The 13,691-nt window shown below is 38.6% G+C and overlaps 1 protein-coding gene across 4 annotated transcripts in view; it reads left to right on the top strand.

Annotated features, from left to right (window-relative positions):
* The window catches only part of fermt2 (FERM domain containing kindlin 2), a 100,456-nt gene that overhangs the window by 54,033 nt on the left and 32,732 nt on the right, over positions 1 to 13,691 (top strand). For 2 of the 4 annotated variants that reach the window (XM_079833457.1, XM_079833456.1), the window contains exons 5-7: positions 4,387 to 4,419; positions 9,882 to 10,107; positions 10,191 to 10,293. In XM_079833457.1, coding sequence (XP_079689583.1) covers positions 4,387 to 4,419; positions 9,882 to 10,107; positions 10,191 to 10,293 — 362 coding nt within the window. The remainder of the gene's footprint in view (positions 1 to 4,386; positions 4,420 to 9,881; positions 10,108 to 10,190; positions 10,294 to 13,691) is intronic. The other 2 variants (XM_079833459.1, XM_079833458.1) reach the window with 1 other exon arrangement.

Below are 13,691 nucleotides of genomic sequence, written 5' to 3'. Positions count from 1 at the left end.
TTCCGCATTTTCTGCATTGTGGAAATCATAGGGCCCTGGAGATGTTCAAATGTTATGGGTTCCCTAAAAAAAGCATTGAAAACAACACTCCTAAGTGGCCAGGCAGCTCAACCTAAAATACTTTTTATTAGAGGTCGACCGAGAGTGGATTTTACCGATAACTAGGTTGGACCGCATAACAGATTAATCGACCGATAGTTTTTAAAATGGATACTGGATAAAAAAACATAAGTAAAACAGTGCTGAACTTTATAAAAAGAAATAAAAAAACCAGTACTGATCCATGAAAATGTACTAAATTAAAAACATTCAAATGAACAAATTCTTTTAATTTAACCATTAAAATATTACAGGTCAAATGTGTTTCTTTAGCTATAACCTAGAAACATGCATGTACATTTCATAGGTAACACTATGCAAGTCCCTATGCAACAAGGATGTAGTGCTGGGCGGTATGACCAAAAATGTATATCACGGTATTTTTCTAAATTATATCGGTTTCACGGTATATGACAGTATTTTTTCCCCTATGCATGACAAGGTGTTAATCACATTTTCTACTGATTGAGAGAGTAAATACTGCAGTAGATCCACTAGAATGCCCTGTTTTACTGTCATGAGGAGTGAATATTGTAGAAAAATTCCACACTAGAGTTAATACAGGTTCACAAAGCCCCACAAAATGATGCTGTGGGGAGAAAACAACCAATAAAACACAGACCTGCAACACACTCAGAGTCATACTTACAGACACCTGAATATTAAAAGTTGAGTTGTGGGCACCTTAAGCATTTTAAAAATCTAACCCTATATAACAACAAACTGCCCAAACGAGGAGAAACGCGGATATTTGCAATACATTAGAGCACTCTCTGAACGAATGACACACAGTTTAACACAGAAAGAATAAAGCACTTCTGGTTCATGTCTAGAGCACTAGAGTTTATGAAATATAACAAATGTAAACGCGCTCGCTCCAGTCTATATCAGTGCTGTATGATCCATGTGGTGAGCGTTGTTATCACGGCACTTCGCGCAGAAACCGCTCTCTCTCGCGCACCGCGTGTATTTTGAATTCTCCACTGTAATCAGCGCTTTGTAGTGGTTTCCTAAACCCTAGTGGACGTTGAGTGCACTCATTCTATCCCATTGCACCACAATAACGAGTGTACAGCCGATGTATACACAACGCTGTCAGACTTCACGCACGTTTTCATTCACTCCTTCAAATAAAGTGATAACGTAGGGAATAGTGAATGAGAGTATAGGATTCAGCCATAGGCTGTGCTGTAATGCGATCTCAACTGTGCTCTGACTGCTCTTAATACAGCGCATCAATGAAATGGGTTCCCTCTCAAACAATGACGCGCTGCGCCGCGTTCCGAACGTTGTTTAAGCGACATATACCGTTATTGCGGTATCATTTAAAATTCATATCATAAAATAAATAAATACCGGTATTCGGTATGAACCGGTATACCGCCCAGCACTACAAGGATGTATTATCTCACATGAACTATAAGCATACATTTTTACAGCATGTATTAATATGAGCAATACAATTGTACCTTGACCATTCATGTTAGTTCATAGTGCATTAACCAAGGTTAACAGATACAAATTCAAACTCAATTTAATGTTGAAATGAACATACTAACAATAAGCAATCAGCTATCGGTGCCGATTAATCGGCAAAATTAGTCGACCTCTAATTTTTATATAGTTTGACATTATAGTAATATCACTCCTCTCTTCAACAAGCCCCACACATGTGTTCATATCCGTAGCACAAACGGTGCAGGTGGGGTGGGGTTGCATGCTGAAGGTCTTGGGATTTGGGGTTGGTTTGAATCGCAAACCCAAGATATGCCCAATACAAAGTGTAAGCAACTCTGATTGTCGTTGCTTGTTTGCAGCGTAGACGTGTTTGATGGTTTGGAACCCACGAAGCTCCATAATGTGTGGTTGAAGAGCAGGAAAACAAAGGGGTTGTTATGTTGAAATAGTGCTGAAATGAGAAACGTGTGGGTTGAGAGCAGTGTATCATTTGCAGGCCTGCTGCTCTCGCTCTAACTTCGGAGCGTGAATGGTTTAGATTCCGCACATATTTGGTCACTCTGCCATTTTGAAAGCGAGCAGTCAGCTACATCGCCACACATGATGCGCTCAAACCCATTTAAGATGCACAGAGGACAGACTCCATCTCCTCAGGTCTACATGAATAGGGTCTATTGTCCCAGGACCCCTGTGCAACGCAGGCCCCATGCAAACTCAAAGCGCTGGTGCAGCGTGACACTGTCTAGGATCTGTTCTCCACTTGTTTCTTCCATGTAACCTCACAATGACCCTCGTTAAATTAGTGCAGGAGTCCTGATGTTTAGAGGCTATAAAGACCCTGGTTTTACTGCACAAAGGCTCTTTTAGGATGGAGAAAATGAAACGGGAGCCATTCTGGGCTATAACGGGAAATGAGCCGGAGACCCGCCGCTTGATCCCCTCTCAGAGTCGCTGAGATAAGAATTGCTTTGATAGCTCCACCCATAAGTATTTGTGTTCCTCTACGGGTCTTCAGTCGACACAATCTGCTCTGGAAGTAGAGGCTCATTTGTGTTCTGTGTCTGAACTTTCTCCACTGCTACTGTTGGTCACTTTTACACAAATTGGTGTAACTGGAATAATATTATCTCAATAATATTAAGCAGCAAAAACCGTAACGGCAAATCAGCATTTTAGAATGATTTCTGAAGGATCATGTGACACTAGTCAAGTTTCCATCCACTTTTTTGCGTTTTTTTGTTAGACAAAGTGAATATGCGTTAATAAAAGATTTTGAAATGTGCTGTCACCAGCCTGTTTCCATCCAATTGGCATTTTACCAATAAAATGGCGTGCGTAAGGACATCATCCCCCCCAAAAAACGCACGTTTTGTTGTATCCAATTGACTTAAAACTGCAATTCATGGACTGGCCACTAGAGACAGACTCCAGAAGGAGCAGAATCTCATTGAGCTCATGTTAAAATGCCCAACTTTACAGCAGAAGAACACATGTTTACAGTCTGGGACAAAAAGTGCTTTTGGTCTATACGGCTAAATTTTGCCCTTCATGACGACTGTGAGGGGGTGAATTGTTTTATCACTCATTTGTTTACATTATATAAAGCCTTAAAGTTTTGCATAATTAAGGGCGTGGCCACTTGAGTGACCAGTGGATTGTCACTATGGTCGTGCTAGGTGGGCGTGGTTTCAGAAACCAGGCACCTTAGCTCCGCCCACGTTCCGCCTCTTTGCCCATTTTCAGTTATCTGCTGCCAAGACTTTAGGCTTAAAAAACTCTCTTCAGAAACCTACGGGTGACATCACGGACGCTACGTCCATATTTTTTTTATAGTCTATGGTTGTATCGCTAAAAAAATCTGCCTTCGAGTCGTTTCCATACATAATTTTGCATATATCGCAAATTATATCGTCTCTTTAGCATCCCAAATATTTGTAAAATGCAGAAAGTAATGAGAGTGATTTACTGCTTGCTATTTTCATGATCTGCCGGCGATTTAATTTCGCCCTGCAACTCAGTCTGGAAACCTGTACATTCATTTCTACTGCTTCTGTTACACTTTTGCGGGAACCAATCACAGACTGGCTTATCCACCTGGCGCGCTATTGGCGGGTTTAACACGATGACGGATAGAGAAGCGATGGGTCGTTGATCACGCCTCTTGTGGTCTGATTGGTTGAAGGACTAACCATTTGCATACAGAGTCATTTAATTTATGCTCGTTTATCACGCCTCTTGTGCAGTAGAAAATACAGAGCAGACTAATGTTCAATCTTAAATTGAGCTTGGGCTGGTGATAGCCAGACAAATTTTGACGGGTAATATTACTAAATTATGAAATATTAATCAGAAGTGGGACAGCTTGTCTGACAGGACTGTATGAACTGCCCTTATGTGATAAAGCCCAAAAAATGATCAATATGTTAAATTCCATCAGCTATATCGGTAGACATTTTGATACGCTAAACCTTTAACGAAAAAAAATAAAATAAAATGAAAAATCCTTGGATGGAAACCTGGCTACTGAAGACTGGAGTAATAATGCTGAAAGTTCAGCTTTGATCACTGGGATAAATCACATTTTACAATATATTCAATCTTACAGTTTTTACTGTATGCCTTGGTGAACATAAGAGACTTTCCTTCTCTTTTTTTGAGGTTTTAGTTCTTTTCTTTGTGAAACTGTTTTTATGTCTAAAGTCTTGTCTCATTTTGCATGTTAACACTTTCCTTTTTCCTCCAAACTGTTAATCTCTTTAATATATCCTTTCATTTCCCCTTCTTTCTCTCTTTGTTTTTTCTTTTCTACATTTCCTCTCATTCCCCAAGCCTCTGAGATACTATACATTGGACCGATGAAAGGTAAGGTTCACTGTTTTTCTGACTTCCTGCTTTGCTTCCTTCACCTCACAGCTGGAGCAGTCACATGACCACTGCAGAAATCCCTGGCTCTGGTCACCTGACTCTCTGCTTCAGTGACACCTCAGCTGATGAGGGTCATGAGATGAGCTTTGCCCAAACATTGCATTCCCTTACATCCGCTTATCAGTTCACAGTTTGGCTTGTTTAAATGGTCTCACTCTGCCCTAAAATCTATAGTTAAAGATAAAAGAATGAAAGGTCAGGTCAAGGATTTTCCTGCAAATATCAATTTTATTTATTTTTAAACCCAGCCAATACTGATATTGATTATGCAGGCTATTATCAGGAGCTCGTCATAACTGGTAGTAAAAACAAACAGGCTTACTCAAAAATATTATCCATATTAGGAACATGGGTTAGTGAGGAAAACACCCTCATGTGAGGGAAGACTTGAGACGAGTGTGGAGAGGACAGCATGTGCTTGAATACAGTTTCAGATCAGGTTCATTCCTACAGGCTGCAAGGCCTTTATTTCATCAGAGCATATGGAAGGAAATACCAGTGCTTGCAAGGCAACAACAGATAGTGGTAAAGTCAAATACACAGGGAGACTGATAGTAAAATAAAGGGCCGCTCACAAATTCAAGTAAATGCAAGGAAGAACACTCCGTAAGCAAATCAGATTGCACACCTAAAGACTTTGAGCATGCGAAATGTGTACGGACACTGCAACGGTCATAATGTCACATCCTGTGGCGTCTTTTTAGAAAACATCATTCAGACTTAGACTTCCTTTATTGATCCCTGGGGGGAAATTAAGATGTTACAGCAGCGACAGAAACACCAGACAAAAATAGACAACCAATAATCACAATATCTATCGGTTACAAATACCATACACTAACATAATAAACATAATACACACTTACATTACACATCATGCATCAAGACAATACCACTCAACCCCTTAGTCCAAGCTAAAACATTCAGTGTATTAAAATAAGTCAATACAATAAACAACTAAACATATTAAAATAAGTAAATATATAAAAGTAACGGCATACATTCATGTATCTACATAAGTACATGTGCACAAATACGCATACCATACACACACAGTACACACACATATATTATGTAAACACAAACTTTTATTTTGGATGAGATTAATCGCGATTAATCTTTTGACAGCCCTACTATATATATATATATATATATATAAATATAAATAAATGCATATACATATTCACACTATTCTGCACATACTTCAGATCAGGGTGCAGTTGTACAATCGCTGCAGGAATAAAACACCTGTTTAACATATTTTGCATATAGTTTGACACATAATCGAACATGCAATTCATCCAAAAAGTAAACACATGCAATCTACTTTACTGCAACACTGCAATTCTGCAGATCTTTAAAGGTTTCATTCTTTTAATTATGCTAAGAGGTCTTGCAAACTTGACCAAACTTGTGCAACAAAATGTGCATGAGCTTGTGTTTCCGGTATCCCACATTGGCTTGTGTATTAATGGTAATAAGTCAGTTGAATTAAAAGTACAGTGTGACTGACCCTTAAGGCTAAGATGAATGTCCTCAGCAACTGGTTTCATTGGTGCTAAATCATCACAGAAAAAGAAAAAGAAAATGTCCTTAGTTGTGACATGAAAAATGCCATTATGGTAAATATTGGGAAAATGCAAACTTCATTGTGATCTGGCCTGCATTTCCTCACACTTCAAAACGGAATGGTTGTATGTTCAAAGTTCAACTTGAATGTTTTCTATATATATATATATATCCAGTTTTCTGTTGCATCTTCTTTAAGACTTTTTCCCATTGCAAGCTCTCTAACAAACACACAGTTTTATCTTACAATTCTTTAAGTATGATGTTTATGTAAAGCAAAAATAAGGCGGAAATTGTCCATGAAACAAAAGATGAATACAATCTGTAATTAATTTCAGAAAATTGTGAAGAACTAAAAAAAAAAATAATAATAATAATAATAGGACTTTCTAAGACACTGCTGCCTTGCAAACACTGTAATGATCTAATTGATTAGCAAAACAGCTTGACATTTGGCATGACCGAGTGAACACTCCTTCACACTCACTCAATTGTTTTAATGCGTGCCTACAGACATGATTCTGAGCTAAAGCATCAGTGTGATGTGTGTTTGTGGATTGGGAGTTATTTGACTTTGCATTCCTAAACCGTGCGTGGAGTCGAGTAAACATCCTAACGCTGCTGATGGTCATTCTTCAGGGAGTGGAAACCCCTCCAGTGACCTTCCTCCGAGTTTCTGAGAAAGGCTGGGAGCCCTCCCTCATGTCTCCTCCAGCCCGCTCTCTTTTCTCATGACCTCTGCCGCCCCAAAAGCACTTCCTGTCCCGCTACATCACTGTGGCCTCCCACTGCCACATAAGTGGTTTTGCCTGAACGCTTCTGTTTTACTCGCGCTGTGATTGGCCACTTGAGTGGCTAGAGAAGAATGTGTAGTTGTAACTGTGATTTTTCTGATTTATGACCGTAAACAAGTTTTAAACGTTGAGGGATGATGGTGTCTTCCCATAAAATTACAGAGCTAGTTTATTTTTGCATTGCATTATTGCTCACACAACCTGATTTTGGTGGTTTTGTGTCTTGTGTGGGCTGCCAGTAGTCTAAAAGGATTCATGTGGGATTTTTAATTTGCCAAATTCACATTTCTAACTAAATGCAATGCCTTCAGCTGTGATTATATTCACAATATACCATGGCCTCTTATGCCGTTGTGCTATTATATAAGGTCCTGTAGGCAGAACTGAGCGTTTAAAGAGTGATGCTGCACTAATCTATGAAGATAACAGCTGGACTGGAGTCCTGAATGCTCACTGGGTTCATAGAGATGTCAGTCATGCTCTGTGTTTCCGTGTGTTCTGCATGCTGCCTTGATCAGAAATGTACAGTCATGTGGATGATTGTGTGAACAACAGTTGTGGTTTTCAGTCATTGGATTTGGATATCTGGCTAGGAGTGGGTGGTATGACAAAATCTTAGTCTTAAAGCTGCACTATGTAACATTTTTTCAGTAAAATATCCAAAAACCACTAGATCAGTGTTATAAATTTTGCTCAGTTGAGTACTTACAATATCCCAAATGTTTCTATTAGTGTTGTCACGATACTGGAATTTGTAACTTCGATACGATACCTAAAAAAGTATCGATATTCCATACCATGGGGAAAAATGCTGCATATACTGTCAAATATATATTTTTAATATATTATTTTTTTTTTCCGTCTATTGAAAGTCTAGGCGATTAAAAATTTCTTCAAAAGAGATCATTTTATATGATAAAGCTTTTAAGGTTTTTCTCATTTATAAACGTTGATCAATTACCATTACAATAGTCTCACAAATATTTGCTAACTAATTGTGTTACAATAGCTACAGCACAAGGAAGCTTGATTTTAAATTGAATTTAAAAAGACGAGTAAACAGTAATAAAATAAGAACAAATAAACAAATGACTAATAAAGATACAAATGAAATAGACTGCTTTATTTTTTTCAGGAAGGTCTAACAGTATTCAGGTAAGAAACTGAATTTAAAAAAACAAAGTAATCAAATTTAAAATAACATTGGATAATTGGATAATCAGATGAATCCATTAGAGTTACACAAGTTAATCGGTCAAGAGCAGTAAGTGATCGTTTGTCTTTTTGTAGTTTGAATAATAAATAACTGCTGTCCCTTTAAGACCTGACGCACTCATGGATCCCAAACACTCCTGCTACACATTCTTCCTGAACTGGTTACGACTGTGTTTACGTTAATACTCACCAAGATGGACATTGAGACATGTTTTGAGTGTATTTGACCATTAATAAGCTGGAAAAAGGAGCTAATTTTTGCCCCTGTATGTCAGAGGCAGCTTTATTACGGCGTGTGTGCGCTTCAGATGCGAGCGCAAAATCTGCGGGAATGAGTAGAATTAACGTTATGTGCAACCCCGCGCGAAATTCAGACCCGTCACACCAACACTAACACGCTGTCATGAGGAAAAATCCAGCAGAACACGCGTTCGCAATGTTTAGAGGGTTAACTGGACCGAATGGGAGGAGGCGGGTGTGTGTCAACTCACTGTCGTCGTAGAGAAGAGCGCTGCTGGTATCGATACTGTAGAAAATGAGTATTGTATCGTTTCAGATATTTCAGTATCGATACATATTGAAATATCAATATTTTTGACAACACTAGTTTCTATTTTAACCAAGGAACCGTGACGTGTGAGGGAGTCGCCTGTCGATGACATCATATCTGCGTTAGCCCCGGTTTCCAGTTTTATTTTGCAGAAACGCTTTACTCTCACTGCAGTTTCATAAGTGTCAGCCGGCGAGAGAACGCACAGAGTAACGTCATCCCATCATCAACACACTCCGATGTGTGTACTATGATCAACAGAGCTGCGTTACCTCACACTCATGACCAGAGGAAGTGGCGCCGGCGACTGTGGCATAATAAAAGTCCCGCTGCTCGCGAGGCGTGTGTTGCGTTCATCTTATTAACAATCGCTCCAGCGGTTCCTCAGCTCCACAACACTCGTCCTGCTCTGCTTCACTACAGTAACGTTAATAATCACATCAACATGATTTCTGCCCGAGTCCTGTCCCGATTCTTTCCCACCGGCTGTGAGCTGAAGACCCCATGACCCAAGATTCTGCGCTCAAACGTGCCGTCATCAAACCACGCCTTTGTTTTGAACAGGCGACCTCTAGTGGACGGAAAACTTACATAGTGCAGCTTTAAATAATTACTGTGCAAAAAATTCAACCCAATTCAAATGTTTTGTTTTTTAGCAATGTAAAAATGTCCATTTAATCTGGTTAAATATTATAATCTGCTTTATCTTTTTATTCAGATTATAATGGAGGCAAACCAAAAAAATAATATTGTTCATAACAGTTGACATCAGTGTAGAAACGTTAAAGGACTTGGACCATTAAAGGACATTAAAGGACTATATAAATGGACCATTTTCACAGACTGTGGTGATGCATTTCCACAGTTCTTGTAAATCTAGCTTATTTGTATATTTCATTTTAGTTTTAATATTGCACATTTGTACCACTATATTTTGTGTCATATTACTTTGGCATGAAATTACATAAAACATCTTTCTCTCTTTTGACCAATGTAATCAATCTCTCAATATTTTCCCCTGTTTGCTATTGAAGCAAACGCGAAGGCAGAAATTATATTTTTTTTGTAGTTCCCGTTCATTACTAAAGAAGTTTACACACATCCATGATGACTGGGAACCCCAGAAATGTGAAAAGGGTTGAAACTTTGGTTGTAACATTTCTGTTGTTGCATAATATGTACGTCATTCCACCCAGCCCTCCGCCTGGCTTTTCATGAGAATGGGTTGCCGCCAGTTTTAGGCATTTACTAATGGACATGTTTAATTTCAGGGAGCATCTATTCTAGTCCTGGACTTTACAGCAAGACCATGACGCCCACCTATGACTCTCGGGACGGCAGCCCTCTGTCCCCCACCACAGCATGGTTTGGAGACAGCCCGCTGTCCGAAGGCAATCCCAGCATCCTCGCTGTCAGCCAGCCCATCACCTCACCAGACATTCTCATCAAGATGTACAAACCACAGTCCCTCCTGGACAAGGCCAAGATCAACCAGGGGTAAGTTGGGGCAGATCTGATCTGTGAAGACTCTGTGATTCAGGAAAGGTTTAATTTGTGTTCCTCTGAATGTCTTTGTGAAGGTGGCTGGACTCCTCCAGGTCACTGATGGAACAGGATGTGAAGGAGAACGAGGTTCTTCTGCTCCGGTTCAAGTATCACAGCTTCTTTGACCTCAACCCAAAGGTCAGTGTGTTCTGCGCTTTAGCACATGTGAACGGTGCATGTTTGAAAACTCAACATTGTTATCGTGCTTATTTCAGTGTAATGCCATTAACATGACTCTGACTGTCTAATGGCATATTATTAAAGTCATCTAGAAAATGTTTGTGGGAAGCTTTTAATTAGTCGTACACCATTATTACTATTGCTTATATTTGAACAAACCTAACACTACGCATTAAAGTTTAGTGTTTACCTTATGCTGTACACTTTAATTAGTCTTTGTAACACGAATTAAGATATTTTAATGATATCTGAGAGATTTCTGTCCCTCCAATGAAAGTCCAGTCACCCAAAACTAGAGATGCACTGTTTGCAATTTTCTTTGCCGATCAAATAAAAAAAAAAAAAAAAAAAAAAAAAGTAGTTATAAACGTTATTCAGTCAAGACCAGAAAGTGATTTTCTTTGTCTTTTGTTCTCTGGTGAACATGACTGACACCAGCAGGGTTATTAGGCTGCTGTCACTTTAAGAGCTCATGCACGGATCCAATATGGTGTTACACAACTTGCGTTATCTTTCTCAATTAGTTAGGTTCCAAAACATGACTGTCAACTGAATACTTGCCAATATGGGCATTTTTTACATATAATTTTGTGCCGTGCTTGAAGTGGGGCGGTACTCTTCATACATTCATTCATTCGGTACTTCTACATTTTACTCTTTTTCTTGCATACCACTACTTCTCACTTTTATAACGGATCAATTGTCTGTGCAATATGACTGTGAATGAAGCCCAATTGTTTAATGAAGTGGCGTGAGAATCACTGGAGGTGCGTTCACCAGCACGCTCCAAAAGTGTTCAGATTTGCACGACGCTGATGATGAAATGTGCGACCCATTTGAATTCTGTTGAGAATGTAGTAAAACACTACAGAGAAAGTCCAACATGATCTAAAACAGCCACTAAAACATCATCCTGCAAGCTTTTTAAACTCATGATGACCACATTTACTAGAATTTATCACTTTCTGTTGTATTTATTGTGGTAAATTATGACTAGTTATATAATTTATGATAGATAATCAGTTAAGGAAATTGATTTTTCACTAAACATGTATATCTGTGGCATGTTGTAGCTATTGTTTCGAACTCTGTTGCTTTTTTTCATAACAAATCCTAAAAATAGAAAGAAAAAGTTAACATTGGCCTGCATGGTAATGAGCCGTCAATGGTCTTGCTTTGTAAATAAACCCTTATTGTAACAAATGCTGTAGTTAAACAATTACAAGAACAATATGTTATTTTTAAGGCTGAGTACAAGTTAGAAAGAGCTTTAAAATATTGACCTTCTTGAATTATTGCCTAAACAATCCCCCCATAACCACACTAACCCCCCCCCCCAAACAAAGCCCCGCCCCCTTTTGTGAGTACCAGCACTTTATTTTTGTCCCACGTCAAGCACTGATTTTGTGTGTATTTGACCGTTTAAGCGCAGTAAGCCACTCATTTTGGTACTTGCGACTCACAAATGTCACTTTATGCAGTTCAGTTGTGCACGTGTTTTTGCCGTGGGAGCGAAACCTGTAGGAATACAAGCACTATTTAACCAGAGCAAATGAGATGAATGAGAGGAAGCGGGTGTGACAGAAGAGAGAGAGAACTAGGGTGGAAATCGTAAGAAATCTTCCAGTTCCATTAACTAAAAAAATTTTTTTTTCATGAAAAAATGAACACTGCAGCCCATCTGATAAACCTCCATTAGACTGAAGTACGCCAACATTATAATATAAATATAATTTATTGAACAATAAGAGACACGAGAAACTTTGTATTTAATATATATATTATAAAATACATTTTAGATACCAGTGTTTCCCCTACCATTGTTCAGGGGGGGCGCCCCGCCCTCCCAAAACGACCCCCCGCCCCCCCTGAATGAGTGACAAAAAATATTTGTCATAACGGTCGACAATAAGAATTGCCCGATGGTTCAGTGCCAGCGTGAAAGACACTCCCAGAGCTGCATCTTCACGGAAACTGATCATTTGCGCATTTTTAAGCCTTGGCAATTTAAATATTCAAGCCAAGCGCTCATAGACGAGAAAGTGTCTCAGTTTGATACTCGCGAAGGGCAGCAACAACACACATACACACACGCGCGTCTCACAGCGCGCGAATATTCACACAAAATTATATCAAAATGCCTGTCTTGTTGAGTATCATCGTAAACATAGTCGGTTAGGTCTTTTAAATCAACGTAAACATGAAATTTGCCAGTCACCGCCAGCATTTATGGTCAAGTTTGTAAGTTTTAATTGTCCACAGAATATCTAAACATGCAATATATCAAAAGAAAGAACTGACCCACTGTTTTATTCCAGCTTCATATATTATTTTTTTAATCAACACTTGAATGTTACAAGTTTCATGAAAAAGCAACATTTTGAGCATAAAGCTGAAAAAAGCACGTTTTTGTAAAAGACTAACGTTACGTCTGAACGATGAACAAAACACAGATGTTGTAGATCGAGTCCATCAACACCCCAAAGCTTCACAGTCCTGTAACTCGTCCTGGGTTGACAGTTCATTCAATAACATTAGGCAGTTGTGATGTATATGCTGTTTAATGGTGATGATCGCGTTATTTTACATATGCATCTGCTTATGATATCGCACGTTGCTTCTTCGGCAGTGTTTTGATCAGGAGATTCTGTTCTCGTGCAGGAAATGCGCTACAGCGCCCCCTACCGTATAACAGTGAACACACGGAAAGCCGGAAAATATCGTCATTGGCTATACAAATATTGAGATAACAAAAGACAAAAAAAAAAATCACTCACTGCTCTTGACTGAATAACTTTAAATAAGGATTAATCTGTATTTTTATGCAGTGACATATAATTTTATGCAGACTATGCAGTGATATTTTACATTTGATTACTATTTTTGTACCTGACAATCTAGTTTAGACCTACATGAAAATAACTGTTTATTTCATTTGTATATGTTTGTTCTGCTGTATTTATTTGTGCTTTTGCTCATAATTTGATTATTTGTTCTTATTTTATTACTGACGGTCTTTAACAATAGCTATAAAAAAATATATGAGTTAGGATTTTAGTTTTTAGAGTCATAACCTTATTTATTAAGCTTATATGGCTCAAAAACAATACTAGGCCTATTTTATTTTATTTGTCTTTTTTTTGTGGTGGGGTCAGTGAAAATTCTGACAGGGCAAGTAAAAATTTGAACCCCTGAAAAAAATCCTTAGCATTGAGCCCTGAAATATATTCCCCCCCAAAAAAAAAACAAAAAAAAAAAAACACGGATTTGCGTGTAGTAACTTTAATGGTAAAAATGTAAAAATGCAATGGAGAAGGTGACGAACCTAAACGGGCAAAAATTAGGGTTTTTTTTCT

The sequence above is a fragment of the Gobio gobio genome (assembly GCF_949357685.1).
Source record: "Gobio gobio genome assembly, chromosome: 13".
NCBI lineage: Eukaryota > Metazoa > Chordata > Actinopteri > Cypriniformes > Gobionidae > Gobio > Gobio gobio.
This window is presented reverse-complemented; position numbering and strand designations above follow the sequence as displayed.